Source organism: Danio rerio, chromosome 20 (assembly GCF_049306965.1).
Source record: "Danio rerio strain Tuebingen ecotype United States chromosome 20, GRCz12tu, whole genome shotgun sequence".
Taxonomy (NCBI): domain Eukaryota; kingdom Metazoa; phylum Chordata; class Actinopteri; order Cypriniformes; family Danionidae; genus Danio; species Danio rerio.
In genome coordinates, this window is record NC_133195.1 from 17599341 (window position 1) to 17619153 (window position 19813).

The 19813-nt window shown below is 38.5% G+C and overlaps 1 protein-coding gene across 1 annotated transcript in view; it reads right to left on the reverse strand.

The window, feature by feature from the left end:
* Window positions 1–19604, reverse strand: part of lrrc52 (leucine rich repeat containing 52) — a 77593-nt gene extending 57989 nt beyond the window's left edge. Inside the window, exon 1 of the mRNA XM_068215629.2 lies at window positions 18595–19604. Within this exon, the coding sequence (XP_068071730.1) occupies window positions 18595–19243 (649 nt within the window). The 5' untranslated portion in view covers window positions 19244–19604. The remainder of the gene's footprint in view (window positions 1–18594) is intronic.
* Window positions 19605–19813: the final 209 nt, after the last annotated feature.

The window sequence follows — 19813 nt, forward strand, 5'->3', positions numbered from 1 at the left end:
GGACATGTGAACGATTAGTAATAATATTGGCTTCGATGCATGGTTAGATTTTCATTTTTTTCTCCCTGATTTACTGTTGGTTTTGCCCCATTGACTTCCATTATAAGCACATTTGATGGTGCATAAAGAGTCTTTGTTTTTGTTTACTCCATGTAGTTCTGAGAGCTGAGATGCATATTTAGATTTTCTCAGACACATCAAGGTAAGTACGTAAAGACACACTCATAGACACACATGCACACACTTTTATTTGCTGCTATACTCCACATAAAATCCAAAAACTAAGCTTTTGCACAGGCCTCAATAGGGTTAATGGTGCCAACTGATGATCAACAGTAAAAATGACAAATTTTATCTCTTCCTAACAGGGCAAACCCACAACAATCAGAAATGCATGTATATGGTGTCATTAAATGTGGTTATAATGGAAGTCAATTGGGCAAAAACAGCCACCAACAGTAAATTGTAACACTCATCCCTTTTATTTACACTCTTAAATCCATATCTAAAAAGAAACAAAATACAAAAACACATAATAAAATGAATGAATGTACATACTAAAACACAATTACCCTTATGTACTGTTGGGGATGTTTTCATGCACGCTGGGGTGAGTTTGAGTCTCAACTTTACACATTTTTTGAGAAAATGCTTTGAATTAAAAAAAAAAAAAAAAAAATCTATACAATCTAGGCAAATTTACTTATCTTTCGTTATGTTCAGGCTGAAAACATTTACTGAATTAAACTGCTGTAAAAATGCATCAGATTCATTTTATTTAATTTTTTTGTTTTTTGTTTTTGTTGTTGTCCTGATCAAAACTACTAAATTGTTTAGAAATCTCAGTATCTGAATTGCCAAATTTATAAATGATGTCACTGATTTGGTGAAAAACACAAAATTTGGAATTTTCTGAGCAGCTGCTGCGGTGGTCATGGAGGAGTGGAGAGGAGGAGTGGAGAGCATGAGACTGATTCCAGTGACGCTCCAGGGACAGACGAGTGTTCGCTAAGGCCAGCTTCCAGCCTCCGCTGCTGAGACTGCAGCTCTGCACAAGACGTTTGGCCAGCGGAGAAATTGAAATGGTCGTGCCCAACTGAGTCTGGCTTCTCTCAAGGTTTTTTTTCTTCACTTTCGCCAATTGGTGAAGTTTTTTTTCCCTCTCCGCTGTCGCCTATAGCTTGCATGGTTTGGGATCGGTAAAGCTACGCACCAATGAATTTGCTCTTCACTGTTTGGACTCAGTAGTGATTTTTAAATCACACTGAACTGAGCTAAAGCTAGAACTTAAACGCTAAAAAACTCAACTACACTGTTCCAATTTACTATGACCATTTATGTGAAGATGCTTTGACACAATCTACATTGTAAAAGCGCTATACAAATAAAGGTGAATTGAACTGAATAAAGAGTAACTGGGGACTGGATTTTTTTAACCGTTTATCAAAGTCTTGATAAATTTTGGACATGTGAAACAACATTGCCTTTGATGTTTTTGATTCATTTAAACCACCCCCTGCCTCCTAATTTACTGCTGATGGCTGTTTTTGCCCCATTGACTTCCATTATAACCACAATTCTTTGAATACAAAACCGTGACAGCATATAATCATGCATTTTTGATTGTTGGTGGTTTTCAATTGGAAAGAGCTAAAATTTGTCAGTTTTACTGTTGATCATCAGTTGACATCAATAACCCTTTAGATGCAAAACAAGTTTAGTTTCTGGATTTCATTTGGAGTATAACAGCAAATTAAAGTGTGTGTGTTTGTGTGTCTGTGAGTGTGAGAGTTATCTTTGTGCACTTACTTTGATGTGTCTGAGAAAATCAAAATATGCATCTCAGAACTACATGGAGTAAACAAAAACAAAGACTGCGTTTATGCGCCATCAAATGTGCTTTAATGGAAGTTACTGGGGCAAAAACAGCCACCAACAGTGAATTAGGGAGAAAAAATGAAAATCTAACAATGCATCAAAGCCAATATTGTTACTAATCGTTCAAGTGTCCGAGACTGTGATAAAAGGAACAAAATACTGAAAAACCTTATATTGAAAATACGTCAATTTGTGTGTTTTTTTTCACCAAATAAGAGACATCATTAATGAATTCTGCAATTAAAGAGTTAAAATCCTATAATTTTCTAAACAATTTAGTAGTTTTGATCAGAACTGAGGTTGATTAACAAATTCATGCGAAAAAATATGCAAAAAAAAATTTAATCTGATGTATTTTTACAGCAATTTTATTCAGTGGATGTTTTCATCCTGAACATAACAAAACAGGAGTAAATTTGAGCAGTGCACAAGGGTTAATAAAACATACAAGCATTTATTTCAATCATCTATTTAATTAAAATAAAATCATTGTAGTTTTCATCAGATCTTCCTCATTTTTGATTGATTTTTTTTTTGTTTTTTTGTGGCTCCTGATTATATAGTTATATTGGGCTGTGGTAAACATCAAACTAACAAGTTTCCTGAGCTCTGACGTAGGCTTAAAGCTTAGTAAAAAGGATAAACCCTTCAACACATCCCTGTGATTCAGTGGTACACTCTGAAAAGCAATAGTTCAATATAGAACCAGACATAATCAACTGCTTCATAAATGGAACGCCAAAAAAGTTCTATACAGACCCAATAGAATTTATACTAATTTGAACTTTTTTTAAGAGTGTATGTCAACAAAGTAAGGAAATTACATTCATATATTAATTTAATTTATTTTAGTACAGCACAAGTCAAGAGTAAAAATTAGTGTGAGTCTGAAACCAAAGATACGGCTTTACATAATGTCTCTGTCTGCATATGAACTGCAGGACATCTTTAAAGATCAATAATATCCAAAGCAGACGGTGATGGATCAGAATTTCATCCTGCATTTATAAATTAGGCTGACGTCAATTCTACAGTATTGGTTTTTTTCTTAAGACCCAAGAATCACAATTATCATACTGCACCAGAGTAAGCATTGATTTATATAGAAGCATTTTAAAGACCTGTTTGCGAATATTTCTGACTGAGAAAGAGAGAAAGAGGGAGAGAGAAAGAGAAAGAAAAAGAGGCAGAGATCAAAGAAATGACTCATGGTGGTGTGATAAAGTGGTGTGAATCACACAGAGTGCTCACTCAATCTGCACCAAATACACACTCTACACACTCTCACACACATACACAAAAGTGTATTATTACAATCTTCAGCTTTTTTTTAGAAACAAGTAGACATATGAAAATGCACTAAAAGTGTAAATCCACAGGAAAAAAACTAATGCTGGTTTAGAATGAGAGGACAGTAAGGCCCAATCCCAATACTATTTTTACCCCTTCCCCTTGGCCTTACAACCGAGGGTTAAGGGGAAGAGCTTCAAAATTAACCCCTAAGAATTGGGACTGCGCTACAGCATCTCCACACATCATCAAATGTCATCGGGATCTCTTGCTTCATATGAGATCAGACAATCGTGACTGCTATAGTTATTTCAGTTGTGTTATCTTTTGGTATTTATTCTCAGGAAATCCCTGAAAGCATATATTATGTTATCATTAGGATCTAATGTGGCAATAAGATCTTAACTGTTCTGTTCACTTACACAGTGTCCTTGTTTATCAATGTAAACACACCAAAAAAAAACATTAACTTTATAGCAAACACTGTAAAAAGCTAATTCCCAGCCACTAGACTTCTCTGACAGGGGATTCAAGTGTCGATGAGTGTCAGAATGTTGTGGGACTGCTGTACAGGAGTTTTAGCATTTTTGTTTTAAAGCATGATTGTAAAACTGAATATATTAAAACGTGTTTGTTTGTCATAAACATCGTACATGATGAATAAATGTCCGTATTTAATGTTGGATTTTGGTCTGTTTCTAATACAAGCTAAAATCAACCAAATGTCAACATCATTTGACATCGTTATTGGAAATCAAAACAAAGATGTCCTTGGACGCCGGCAAGACATTGAATTTTGGTCATCTGACATCACAACTTAAATCTAACCTAATATTAGCATCTTACGATTTTGTGTGCCTGCTGGACAATAACTAAATGCACTACAAAATGTTGCCTTTACACACACATGCACAAATGACATTTAAATGAATCAGCTTTCTACAGTGTAATACTGACTACTCATTACTCATGAGTACTTTTGAAAGGTCTACTTTTTACTCATACTTTGAGTAATATTTACAACAGACACTTTTACTCGCACTACATTTTTAGGCAAGCAATGGTATTTTTACTTGATTATGGTTTTCAGTACCCTTTCCATCAGTGATTATTGATTGAAATTACATGCATAGTGTCTAGCGTTGATAGTATGTGTAGCAAGGACGTAAACAAGGAAGTAAACAACGGGAAATGCTGTTTGGCACCGCTAAAATTTAGCTACAAATTCATATTTATCCGTCAAATCCCTGTAAACACCCACAATCTTTACCAGTGCTATGCGGCTGCTTTCCCTGCATTTTATATCTCAAATTACAAACTCACAAAAGAAATGTGCACGTTTTATTTAACTTACACATGCTTATAACCTAAAATATATGTAAAAGACACTTGTCAGATTCTATTTTAGGCAAACTATTCTATTCATGCAAACTGATACGACTAACAGCTACTCTGATTATTTACACAGGGCAAAAACGTTTGCTTTTCGTGGTGACGTAGAGGCGAACCGTGAATTACAGCACATAATGCTAGCTGACCAATCAGATCCTCTTGAGGGTGGGCCTTTCAGAGGAGGAAACAAGTCGTTTTTATGACCACCTCTTTAAATGAGAGAGATTTCTAAAATATGCAGAACAGTGGGTCACGAGGACCAGATTGAGAAGCGTTGGTATAGAAAGACTGAATTGCAAACTTTTGAAAACGGAGGTGTGGCTATCCAAAGTCACTCTCTGATTGGTGTTCTGGACTATTGTGTATCGCTCTCTGATTCACTTTTATATATGACCATTAAACAAGCAAACTGCAAGTGCAGATGCCAGCAAAATATTTGGATCTCCAGTGAGTGTGAATAGGCAGATGTCATGCAGTTTAGGCTGTATAGTGTAACCATAGATTGGTTTTAAAATTGGCAGTCTAAAATGCTGATTTAAAAACAAAAATGCACTAGCGTAAACATTACCTAAATGTCTTCGACATAATTCCTGTGCCTTCCAAGTGTTCAAAAATCACATCTCTTTCAGTAAGAAACAAAATAAAAACTATAAAGAACAACGTTATCCATTTTCAACTAGAAAACACACAGCCCATACTGCAATATTTCATCCTCCAGTTTTGGCGTCATTGAACGCTGTGCTAAAATGAAGTTGCTGTCGGCCCGCTTAAATTATCTTAGAGCTCCTGCTGGCAGTGTGACTGCAATAATTGGTTCTCGGTGGACATCCTAGTGGCTAGTTCCTTTAACTAAGTTCCTTTAACTAACAAAACGCCCTAAAGTAAACGGGCTCCCTTCACCAATTTATCTTACAGCTAAGTTGGCAAGCAACAAGGGCCTTTCAAAACTGTGCTGCATTCCTAAATGGGTTAATCCACCATCAAAGTAAAAGAAAAAACCCATGGCTACTTCAAAGAGCCCTTCAAACTTCGAAGAGTACAAGTAATGGACAAAATGGTGCAAAATGATAAAGATTGTGTTCCAAGCAAACCCCACACCCTGCGTCCCTTTGTAGATCTCAATCTAGAGGGTAAACCCTTCAAAGGGATTAGGACATTAAGTTGAATCTCTCAGTATGCTCTACTTGACTTTTTTAGACACGCACTCACAAACTTGCCTAATATTTCCCCCCAGCATTTTAAATTTTAATTTTTCAGATTTAATGCCTCGTTACCACTGACTGGTACAGTACGGCAGGGATTCCCAAACTTTTTTAGCCTGCGACTCCCAAAATGACCATGACAGTGACTCGCGACCCCCAATATAATACAGAAACCTTGCATGCAATGGCGAACACACAAACCAATAGACCCAAGTCTGTTCTTCGCTTATTTTTTTTATGTATGTGAGTGCTGTAAACGGGCCAAAAAAGCTTAACCTGGTGTTATAAAATCAATCTGCTGCATCTGACGCTATTGCTCTTTATTCTAGTCTGTAATATAATATAATTCATCACAATCCAATAGAACTATAAGCTACTATAGTGACTATTTAGTATATGGTAGCTATAAACGACAATTTTTTTTTCTTTACAGTAGGTTATGGGTAAAATATGGTATTTCTTATGGTTTAATAAAAATAAATCGATTTTTGGAAATCACCAGGCGACCCCCCCTTCTTTGTCCCGCGACCCCTCTGGGGGTCCCGACCCCCACTTTGAGAACCATTGCAGTACGGTACGGTTCGGGTCGGTACGGGTCACCTTTATCAGGATTGCGTTTCCACCACAAAGGGTACCCTTTTGGTGGGCGTGGTGTTTGACAAAGTTTAAGTCGACGTCATGCTCCCTCTAATAAATGTCTACAGTAAAGCTGTACAGGTCGTTTACATATCATAATGAGCAGCACTTTTCACAAAAGAGATGCTTCATACACATAAATACTTTTCTATGGACATGATTTGATTATAACTGCAGATCAATGACAGTGGGAAATAGGCTACTGTACCATCTGTTATTATATAAAATAAATGCATAAATGCTACATATATGAACACATACCGCCCCTTACAGTATCGATATATTATTAATTACAGAAAAATTACACACATCATACATTTAATGCTTATTTGAGTTCAAAAACACACGCAATATAGCCCACCTCTCATCTGTGTCTGTAATCTTCAGCAGCACATGTAAGCTCTGTTAGAGAGTAAATTTGTCATTCCCAGTTCATAATAGTTCAAAAGGCGAAGATAAACATGGCAGTTTGTTCATGATTCAGGTTGCTAAAACAATTTTGCTCCTGAGTTTTGACGGCTTCTCCTTTTTTTTCCCGCGTTTCACTCCCGCTTCACTCTCGCGCTTGTCCTTTTTTCCTGAATGGATCAGATGATGGAGACACTTCAATAATCACACACACGTTTTTATCATGAGCTCAAGAAGTTCGTAATATCAAATATAGACGCGTTTGCGAGCTTCTGGAAGAAAGCGAATACCGCTCACACTTTTAGACGGGCTCATAAAGCAACAACAGGACACGGCAGATTTTTCTTCTTGGCATTGTGTCTGTTCATCGAGACGACGTCAAGGTTTGTTTGAGCCCTGGTCATCCATGGCTCGTTATTAAATGCATGTAGTATTTCCATGTAATCTCTCGGCTTTGTATATAAAAAGCATGGCGGATCCTTTGTTTATGTTCTGTGTCCACAAGCTCGTGACGTATCTCTGTAACCAATCAGCGTTCAGCTGCACGTGTAGCTCCACCTTTTGTTACCCTTTACTGTTTGGTACCCTTTCGAAAGGGTGCCGAAAAGTGGTACGGTACGGTTTGGTTCCGTACACTTTTTGACAGTGGAAACGGCCATAAAAGTGTACCAAACCGAACCGTACCGTACCGTACCACTGAGTGAAAATGGGCCATATTAAGTCTTTTGCGTCTCTAGAATGTGTATGTAAAGTTTCACCGCAAAACACCCATCAGATTTTTCATGATCCCTTTTATCGTTAAGATCCTGTTTTATACATTTTTTCACCAGGGGGTGGTTTTGTCGTACTGCGCCTTTAAGGCGAGTCCTCCCCGCCTACTGTTTCTACGTGCCTTCCCACGTGCCTTAATCTCCTCCCTTGGCTGTGTCACACAACAGACAGACTTAAGGTCTCACGTAGCGTTTGTGAGAAATACTACAGTTAGAACTTTACCAATCAGTATTCGTTGTGCAGTTGCATTGATGAGTCACACGCAAACAAATCGCTGTAATTAATTACACACGTGCACTGTTTTAAAACATTTTAAACATGTGAAACTTACTCTTGATCACATTTGATGATGATTGCTGATCTTAGGGAACTGAACAGACTTTTTATTCCCGATTCCTTTTGCGCACGTCTGGTCTTGTTGACATATACACGTAACTACCGGGACATGTTAATGCGCGCAGCTGTCAATCAATTCGGTGGGCGGGGGGAACCACACTCCTACGTCAAGTTGCGGTCGGTCTGAAAACCGCTCCAATTGGTCCACCGTTATTTTGTTGTTAAATTTAAAAAAAAAGAACTGGGTGTGTTTATATCACCCCGATATGATGGTCTATACGCTATATATACACATTTGTCTGTCCAAATAGCTTGAAAAGTAGATTTTTCACCATAGGTGTTCTTTAAAGTGCTTTCCACTTCATCAAGTGCACGATGGAAGCTTATATGGACACCAATGATCTTTTGATTTGGACAGTGGGAGCGAGTTTGCTTAACTATGTCCACTCCAGCACCTATATGTCCCAAAATGCAACAGGATTGTGATGTCACAATTAACAGTATAGTTTTCAAGAGTTCAAAGGTTTATGGCAGGGGTATCCAAACCGGTCCTGGAGGTCCAATGTCCTGGAGAGTTTAGCTCCAAGCCTAATCAGACACAACAGAAGCAGACAATTAAGCTCTTACTAGATAAACTATAAACTACCTGTCAGGTGTGTTGAAGCAAGTTGGAACTAAACTTTGCAAGACCCCGGCCCTCCAGGACCGAGTTTGGACACCCCTGGTTTAGGGCATAGATTTCAAACTCAATTCCTGGAGGGCCACAGCTCTGCACAGTTTTGCTCCAATCCTAATCAAACACAGCTGATTTAGTAGTGTCTAGTAGTCTTAAAGACCTTGATTATTTGAATCACCTGTGTTTGATTAGGGTTGGAGCAAAACTGTGCAGAGCTGCGGCCCTCCAGGAATTGAGTTTGAGACCTATGGTTTAGGGTATTCCATTTAAACCCATTCAGATGTTTCACCAGTAGTGGACACTTTTATAACGCAATCATCAATGACATACATCCAAGTCAATAAGATGGAGGGAAGTCAGAGACTAAAAGGCATATCAAATTTAGACTGGAACACAGCCAGAGTCTAATCAACAGAAGGGTGGTGCCAAAAATCTAAATTGCATTATGGGTTTTGAAGTCTGGCAAAGAGGACATTTTCTCCAGTCATGCAGCACTGATTTCAAAATAATATTTTCTCATTTCTACCACAAAGGCAGCCAAGTTTGATCAAAAGCCCATCCTGTCTGGTGCATTCCCTCTATAACTGTTGTGACCGGATCATTGAGTAGAAAATAGAATGCATTAGTGCCCACCTTTTCAGCAGCACTGGTTACCTCAAGTGTTTTTTCCTTGGAGATTTGTTAAAAAAAGTATTTACCTTTGAATCAAACCAACCAGCTCTGGGGTCTGTTCTTCATACCTCGCTTAAATGATCTAAGATTATTTGGCAGATCCCGGATCTTTTAATCTTGATAACTGATCTCTCGCCAGTTTGGTTCTTCAAACGAGTTCGCGAATCAGATTAGAATGTCTGGATAAACTGATCTGAGATCGCTGCGTGTGTTGTGAAGGACAGATCTATCGATCCTCGAAATCATGATCAGCAATGCAACGATTGGCTGACAGCACAGCAGCGTAATGACATCAATTGATTAATATTCAATTATCCATGTGAGCAAAATTACATCAAATTAGCAGTAAACGGCTTGTTAAATATGACACGCAATAACCTTCCACATTTGTTGTGAGCTGCAGGCTTTACACTTTCATGTGTCAAGTGTATTTATCATGTATTTCAATGCAAATCAATGTATTTAGTTCCACATTTAGAAAATATTTTCTTTATTATAGTAGCCGTTTTTAATCAGTGTAAAGAATAACTGGTTGTTTACAAAAGCATTTTCATATTGGTAAAGGCGTCTGCAACTTTTGTGAAGCATCAAATCACCGGCATATTAACTATCAAAACATGTTTATGACTGCTGAAATGTATTATTGCTTTAAAAAAAAGTCACACATTGTGCATTTCTATTATACACAATTTGTACTAAAGCTATCTAAAAAATTCATATCAATACGTTTTCTCTTTGAACCACCAGGTGGCAATCTTTGTACTTTCATTTCGAGGGTGCAGATTGCATATGTTTTATTAATATGTATAACTTAATTTATTTTATTAAGGACTATAACTTTATATATATATAGTTAAAAAATATGTTCCATTTTCCCAAGTGTATGTGTAACGCCGGGGAGTGACACTGACAACAGAAGGTAGGATCCAATGTGCAGGTTTATTCACAGTCAGGCAAGCAGTGGTCAATACGGAAGCAAACAGGTGTGTGAGGACAATCCAGAATCATAGTCAATTTAACAAGCAAGAGGTCGAAAGGCAGGCGGCAGACATGGAAAACTAAATAAACAAGGCTAGGTTCAAAACACAGAGAAACAAGACCAGGCTAACGCGTTGTAATGTCACCTTACAGATAAACAAGACTCGGCAACATGTGTGTGGAACAAAGGGGTATAAATAGTCCAAACAATCATTGTGTGAGTGGCTTCAGCTGTGAGAGTGCAATCAGTGTTGATCTGGAACTGGTTGTGTGTGTGTGTGTGTGTGGCATGACTGGGTGTTGTAGTCAATAACATGGCAGATATGTAGTTCAATGAGTGTGAATGTTTGCGTGTGAATGTTTACCAGCGACATCTGGTGGTTGTTCGCTGGTGAACATGACAGTATGTAAACTACTACTGTAAGAAAATATCAGAATTCGGAACATACTTTCTGTATTATCTTTGCTTAAACTAAGCCGATCTAATCCTGTTTATATGAATTGAACCTGCTCCCGATCAGGTTTGAGCTAGCAGAACTGTTGCTATGACAACTACTCTCGGATCAGCTTTGAAGAACAAAACGATCGTGGATTGTGTCAAATCGTCAATATCCAAATCCAGCTAACTGAGTAATCCACGTTCGAAGAACGGACCCCTGATTTGAAGTATAAACACACACACACACACACAAACACACCTTAAACCATATTTAATTTAAATGATGTATTTAAAAGAATATTATGGAATTGATCAACAACCTCATGAGCTCAGGTAAAACAGGTAAAAAATCCATTTTTAAGAGTTCACACTTAGCTGATGATTGGTTATAAAGCGTGTTTGGCATGCTGTCCCAGGAGAGAGCTCTGAGTTCATAAGATTCTCAAGCCTGGAGCTCCCTCCCATTTGCAGGGCAAGAGGGGTACACCAGGGGAAACCCTCTCAAGCACATGGAGAACATGTAAACACATACAGAAATGTTGACTGGCTTGTTAAGAACTAGAACCAGTAAAGTTCTTGCTTTGAGGTAATAGTGCTAACCACTGGGTCACTGCGCCCATTTAGGAAAGGTGGAGGCGTAAGGGTGGAAGGGGGGATCCTTCAAAACAAAGATGACTGTGGAATGGATCTCTGGTTATTTATGGAGACTTAGGAATCGTCTGATTGGTGAATCATATATTGGCTGATGCAAGACCAGCTGTGTTCAATCATAAGCATGTGATCCTCTTGAAATTACTTTATAAATAATCTTCACAAACGGTTATCAGTTGTTGTTAAAAATCTAATTGCCTAAGGACTAAAAGAAAAGAGTTTTTTTTCTGGAGCCAAAATGATTACCGTTAAATCTCATTCAATCTTTAAATAATATTGTTAAGTTTTATTATGATTCTGAGCCATAATAAAGTGTGAAAGCTCATATTCCTGTCCTTCAAAATTGCTCCAAGTCATGCAGGTTTGTAAGAACACGAGGGTTGGTAAATGCAGACAATTTTCAATTTTTACAATTTTTTTAAAGCAGACTATTAATTTTACATATCGCTCACACACAAATTTCAAGCTGGTGATATTTGGTGATTAAGTGAGAGACATCAGTGCTCTTGTAAGCCGGTTCAGGCGTAGCACTCGGACGGGATTATATAATGGGACAAGAATTCTCATAACCACTTTAAAAAAAGACACAATTAGCCATCTGCTCTCAGTGGACGTAGCAACACCAAAACGTCAGAGAGTCTAATCAGGAGAGAGACAATGAGCAGACAGACAGGGCGTCTTTGAATAGACCCACAAAAATGAGGTTTCTGCATTCTCGAGGTTTTGCTCCAGGATAACAGGCTTACGTTCAATCTCAGCGTCTGGAAAAAAACTCTGCTTTGTCAATTAAGTTCTGAGACTACATCAACTTATTTCTGGAAAGATGGTCCAGGCAGATTGCATGCATTGTTATTCCTGCTATACTTTCCATGCTCTATCTTTAACAGCTTCATTATGGTTTAACAGCTGATAAAGCTCCACCAAATTGCTCTGAAAGAAAAAAGGGCTTTGTCACCTAATTCAAATCAGAATTATTTTGCACACCCAAATCAAATCCATTTATGTCTGAATAGCAATATCAGCCATAAAATAAAATGTTTTTTTTTTTTATTAAGTTTTTTGGCCTCGGCAAACTTCTAGGGGGCCCAATAGGTTACTTACATTGAGATAATCCTAATTAAACTAATATTGTCTTTGACCAAGGGGAGCAAAAGCAGGACTTGAATATATTGTCCCAGAAAGGTTCAGGTTAAACATGTTTTTATCAATCAATATCAGTAAAGATGAAGGTAGATTTTTTCTCCTGTATAGAAGAAGCTATATTCATATTGTTATTCATTAATTAATTTTCCTTTGGCGTATTTAACTATGCCAGCATATGTTTTACACAGCAAATGCCCTTCCAGCTTCTTCCAGACCTTCCACTCATACACTACAGCCAATTCACCTCATCCAATTCACCTATAGTGCATGTTTTTAGAGTGTGGGGGAAACTGGAGCACCCTGAGGAAGCTTATATGGACACGAGAAAAACATGCAAACTCCACACAGAAATGCCACCTGACCTAGTGTAACAGGATTAATTCGGGCATATTGATTTTACTATTTTCTTCCTGTTTACTTACTGTTCATATAAAATTGTTTTGCGTTCACAATATACATGTAAAAAGAGTCTGTAAAAAGTGGCAGTGGTTTCACCTTTTCTCTCCCCCCTTGGGTTAACGTCAAGGTGGTATAGTCCAAGCAGCCATACCTGTTGCACTATTGTTTGAGCGGTCATTTCCACCTTTACCTTGAACTAAGGAGGCATGCTCTACCTGTTCCTTATTGAACTTGGCTCTGGTCATAATTAACACACACACACAAATACATATTTAAGTTTAATTTTAATCATTTGTTGTATTTACTGATGTAAAAACAGTTTGTTATATTGTAGAATGTTATTTTTGTTGACAGTGTACATTTAATGTAATGAGCTGAAGCTGCCGATCTGTCATAATAACATTCTCTGTGCAGGTATGCATTTATGATTTTTATTTTGACTTGTGGATATGTCATAATACGTGGATTATCACGGTTCACATGCTGATTTTTGCAATTGTGAGAGCTAGTTTTCTCTTTCCCTTTCCTGTCTTAGCATCCTTCCGCGGCGCCTCTCGCTCGTTTCCTCCATCTTTCATTCGCCTTTTCTTCTTTTCCACCTTTACCTTGAACTAAGGAGTATACATTTAATGTGATGAGCTGAAGCTGCCGATCTGTCATAATAACATTCTCTGTGGAGACTCAAAATGGTATCCTCTCGTCATTAACTACACAACGCAGAGCAAAAGAGAGTACGGTTGCACTAGGTGGGACTTTAACCAAAGACCTTCTTCCTGTGAGGTAACAGTGCTAATCACTGAGCCACTAGGCCGCCCACCAGACTGTTAATAAATCTATCTATCTATCTATCTATCTATCTATCTATCTATCTATCTATCTATCTATCTATCTATCTATCTATCTATCTATCTATCTATCTATCTATCTATCTATCTATCTATCTATCTATCTATCTATCTATCTATCTATCTATCTATCATCTATCTATCTATCTATCTATCTATTCATCCATCCATCCATCCATCCACCCATCCATGAGAAAACATGCCATGACATCAGCACGCAGGGATCATGCAAAGCTCACAAATGTAAAGTTCAATTACTGCTGCTTGACTAAAATAACTATGAGCAATCAGCTCCGAAAATGTCACATTTGTGTCGGGATTAACATTTAAGGGCATTTGCCCTCAGACTAAACTGGCATTAAGTGGTTTAATTTAGCCTAGCTGGTCTCCAAGCTTGGTCTAAATAGTGTTTAACTGGTCGGGCCAGCTAATCTTCCACTTTGAAGCACCCAAATCAGCAAACATATGCTTCTAGTCCACATCCTTCACGTCTTTGCTCATGTTGCTATAAACTGGGTCCGTTTGCCCTCCAAAGCTGCAGCGTTCACACAGGGTCTGCCTTTGCCCTGCCCTCTGTTACACCGAGACGGAGCCTTCAGATCAAATTAACAGCCTGAATAACTCGATAACGCAAACCCGAGTGATAAGACTGATAAAGACCTCCTCGCTCTAGAGGTCTAATGGTGGAGATAATTAGCTGGTCTTTCATTCCTTTCCCCTTCTCTTTGCTTCAGTCTAAGGTCATTGGCTGGCCATGGAAATGCACTGAACAGGCTGTTGAATTATTAGAGAATAAGCTTACACTTTATTTTAATGTACAATTCATGTTATTAACTAAAGCATTAGCTAAGACTTTTAGCAATAAACTACTAATTACCTGCTTATTAATACTTAGTATGGTAGAAGTTGGGTTCAGGTTTGGGTAGGTTTATGGCTGTGGAATAAGATCAAATTTTATAACTATTAATGAACAGTTAAATGGTGTTTATTTTTACTAAAGTGTTGCTGAGAATAATGCACATCTGACTTGGTGAGGCTGATTCCACATTGGTGTACATCATTTTTTGATAATTTGACAGATTGGAATCAATTATTTCCAATTATGTACTTTAAAAACCATTAGCTGACTCAAATTGACACCAGAGAAGGACCACTCCAAACGAAGAAGTAAATGGCTGTATTACCAGGATATTTGTGGATTAACTTGCATGGAACATCCTAGAGTAAAAATGTCAAACCAGGCTCATTATTGATACGCACCCCTATATACATTTCTGGAGAATGCGTAATGCATTCGGCAAGGTACGTTTTTTTTTTTTTTTTTTTTTGCATTTTTTGTTTTCTCGAATCCACCAAAGGTGTAAATTACTTTCGCTAGTGCCATTCATGTCTGCTGTTTTCGCATAAATCCACCAGAGGCTTCTGTTGACTGACTGACCAACCGACCGAACCCCTAACCACCCTTTCCTTAAACTAAATGATAGTGTTTTCAAAAGCACCGATTGACCTTATTACCCAGTTCCTGAAACCCAACCAATAGTGTTTTTAAAAGCAATCCAGAAAAAGCCCTCATGGCCACCTGATTTTTAACACGTTTTCAGATTTTACCACATTCTCACCCTGTTATTTACTTGTTTATTTTATTTTTTGGCTACTATTCACCCTCGGACTTGAACCCCGTCATCACGGTCAACTCCTCTCTGTGTCTCAAGTACGCCAATGTACAAGGCGAACGACTGGGCAAGCTGGTAACAGCAGAAAAGCTGTCCACATTGAGGTAAGTGATCAGCTAGTAGCATTGATACATTTCTGTAGCATTCATTTTAAAGATGAAATACAGCCATACATTGCTCTGGCTACACAAATTCAGGCTCACCAGAAATGTATATAGGCTACGTTTTCACAATGAGCCTTTGTTAAAAAATGGGAACTAGCATTTGTCAGTTTTTTGTCCTCAAACCAATGCTGTGTGCAGGACTAGTTTCTTACGCATCTCATCCAAAGCATTCAGTTTCATTTTGTTCAATTTTTGACAGACTGTGAAAAAACTGAGGTCATTCTGTGTAGTGATATGGAACTGTAATGCGGTAAAGACCTGCCGGAACTACTTCAGCTGTCATTTATCAAAAAAACAAAAAAACAAAAAAAACAATAAGCTTTTAATTTTAAAAGAATGTTTAATTATAATTTTTATTATTATTACTCCTTGTTAAAATTACTTGTTTAAAAAAAAAGAACAAATCTTGAGATTTTTTGTGGACCACTTTATTATTTTTTTTTGTTCAGTTAACTTAATTATTAATATTTAACTTAATTGATTTGTGTTGGGACAACATGAATTGTGTGGAGCCCTTCATTATTTACATTGTATAAACTCTTATTTTACTGACAGATTAGCTGTTGCACTGTAAAAAGTGATTAATTGACTTTACTTAAAAAGTGAGAGTAGTCATTAGTAAAATATTTCAGCATATGTTTTACTCAGTGGATGCCTTTTCAGCTGCAACCCAGTACTGGGAAACACCCATACAGTCTCACTGTCACACACTCACTTATACACTATAGCCAATTTAGTACATCCAATTCACCCAGAGGAAACCCACACAAACATGGGGAGAGCATGCAAGCTCAGAAATGCCAACTGGCCCAGCTGTGACTTGAACCAGCGACAGCGCTATTCGATATGAGTGCTAAGCACTGAGCCACCGTTTTACCCTAAAAGTCTTAATTTTTTAAGTAAAATCAACTTGTTTCTTTCAGGGGGAACAGGTTTACTCTCTTTTTTAAAGTAAAGTAACTACTTTTCTTACAGTGCTGCTTGAAGCAACAGGAAAAAGCCTTGGTAATGTATCCCATTGATCCAAATTTAGAAACCTCTAGAAGTCTGTGGTTCAATGCTGGATTCAATTAAAATATCTGAATCGTAAATGATCCTAATAGCATCAAGGCTTAAAAATGTGGTTGCCTGTTTAGTGGTGACACACCGTGCCCTTGAATGAGACACTTAACTCCAAATTACTCCAGGGAGACTTTGTAATACGTGTAGGATACTGGGACACTTTGTATGAAAGCATCCGCTAAATGACTAATTAATAATTAGCACTTCCATTACGTTCAATTATGACGCCTGGAGGAAAGGCAATAACATTTGTTAATGCAGCAGAGAGTAAAGACGTTGGTTCCTAACTGATGATCATGAACTGCTCCCTTGTTGTCTGCGCAATAGTTGCGCTGTAATTATCTGCTTATTAATTTTGGATAGAAACAAATCACTTATTGGCGTTTTCGTTATCACGCTGTATAACTGGTATTGAACGCTGTGATTATTCTATATTATGGCGTGTAACATATTAGGTAGCCACTATATAGTTTTGAAAATCTAAAACTTGATTTATGGGTGCAGATTTGTTTTTAGGTGTTTTTGCTTATGTGATATCACTGGTTTTTATCCATTTAGGTGGATTTATTTCGATTTTTTTAAGGTGGATTTATTTTTTAATAATGGCATGACTGTTAAGAAGAGAGTTCACCTTAAACTGATCATTTCAAAAATCATTATATACTATATATAAGAAAGCTGGAAAACTTGTAATCATTGCAGTTCAGCAGTTTCTGAAATACTTAGACCAGCTGGTCTTACACCAACTACCATGCCACATTAAAAGTCACTTAAATCCCCTTTTTTCCCTCATTCTGATGCTTGGTTTGAACTGCAGCAGATCATTTTAACTATGCCTACCTGCCTAGATGTATGGAGTTTCTGCCATGTGACTGGATGATTGGAAATTTGCTTTAAAAACAGTTGGACAGGTGTACCTAATAAAGTGGCCGATTAGTGCATAAAGAAAGGAAATGAAATTATGGATAAAAATATATTTATTTTAAACTTATACAATTTTTAAAACAGAATAAATTAAAGGAAATTGAATCGGTGAGGGAGGCTGCACTTTGATAGTGTGTGCAATGATAAAGTACAGTAAAATAAGGTAATATACAAAGGTCAAGGTTAGCCATTGAGTCAAGGTTAGCAACCTGCTTATTACCTAATGATGATAATAAATCGTGTATACCTGCAGAACTGTATTGTAAAATAAAGTGCTGCCCAATGTTCAATTTAACTTTTAATATAGAAATGCTAAATTTAAATCTTTAAAATATTTTAGAAGCAAACGTTTTGAAAAACAGCAATTTAGGCCTAAATTTCCATATATCTTTTTTTTATTTGAACATGTAATAAAACGCAGAATTCACACAAACCATCAAATTTGTAATTGGAATTGAAAATATATTTTTGCAATGTACTACAAAATTATTTCAGACAATCCTATTTTAAAGGCTCACTTAAATTATTATTATTATTAAATTATTAAGTATTATTATAATATATTTTGTGTGCTGAATGGTTCCATGGTGTTCTTCAAAAGGTTACAAAAGTTCTTCATGGAACCACTGATGCCAATAAAATTGTACTGACATCAAATACGCATGAAGAACCTTTACGTTTCATTCTAGTGCCAACGGAAGAAGGTTACTTATAATACAATTTTTTTTTCATTTTCATTTTTTCATTGAAGAATTCTTTGGGAAACCAAAACGGCAAATATGTCATCACGTGAAGAAAAACCCTTTGGAATCTTTATTTTGTTAGACTGTATAACTAATAATGTCAGCTGCCAAAATGCATGCAGGTATTCCTACAGGAAAATGAGCTGAAAATCCTGTAGGATACCTGTATGAAATTCCTGCAGGATTCCTGTAGGCTATTTTTGTAAGGGCAGTCCGTTATTATAACATCTGTACCACATCTAGCTGTTTGCACAACAGTAAATTGAGCTTGGAAAGTTTGCAGCTCACTTAAAGACAAAATGCGCGTCTCACCTTGAAACTTGAAGCCCTCAATCTGGATCCAGAGGCACAGGTCCTCCGTGTCGCAGTCGCACCTCCAGGGGTTCCCGCTGAGCCCCAGAGAGCGCAAGGCCGGCAGCGCGATCAGCGAGCTGATGTTGAGCGCCGTCAGGTTGTTGCGGCTCACGTCAAGCACCTGCAGCGCCGCGTTCTCCGCGAACGCGTCCGGATGGATCTCCGACAGCCCCGGGTTATCCGTCATCCTCAGCATCACCAGGCTGGCCAGCGGCCCAAACGTCCGGTCCTCGATCTGCGCCAGGCTGTTGAAAGACAGATCCAGGTAGGCGAGCTTGCGCAGGTTCCCAAAAGTCGACTCGGAGATCTCAGTCAGCGAGTTGTTGCTGCAGTCCAGGTAGACCAGGTCCGACAGGTAGTTGAGCTGCAGCGCCGGCAGGTCACCGATCCGGTTATTGGAGATGATCAGCTGCCGGGTGGCCAGCGGGAGGTCCACGGGAAAGTCGCTTAACTGTTGCCCGGCGCACTGGACCACCAGCTGGTCGTCACACACGCAGCGGTCCGGGCAGCCGGCGGTCAGAGCCGGGGACGGGGCTACATCCATGACGAAGACGAGCAGGAAGACCAGCCGCAGTGACTGCGCGCTCGGCTCGGGCAGAACACGCATGATCCCGCAGCCGGCTTCATCGACTGTGCGTGCGCTCGCGCATCCTTCATTGATCTGCGGGATCCGGTTCACTCGTCGCTGCTGGCCAGGAACGACTGGGGATCCACTCGCAATAAGTCTCCTCAACAGCGGATGTGAGCGTGCGTGGCGCGTGTTTGGTCCGTCCTGTGGAGATCACCATGAGCTCCGTCGTTGCGTAGTTGAATTACTCTTCTGCACATAGTTTGTTGTCCATTTTGCTTAGTTCATGAATTAACACATGAACGGACTTGCTTTAAAAGTCCCCAAGTTTGACTGCGTGTTGAAACGCTGTTGAGTGGCGAGACGCGGTCCTGAGGCGCACCATCGCGTTATGCTGCTGAGCGGTGGAGTCACTCTGGTGTTTGTTGCGCTACTTCACTCTGCAGCTGTGAGTGAGAGAGAGAGAGAGAGGGAGAGGGAGAGAGAGAGAGAGAGAGAGAGAGAGAGAGAGAGAGAGGGAGAGAGAGAGAGGCTTGTTGCACTATGGGAGTCTGACACAATGCCTGAATGTCCCGCTCATTTACAGAAAGAAGACACCTGCGTATACCT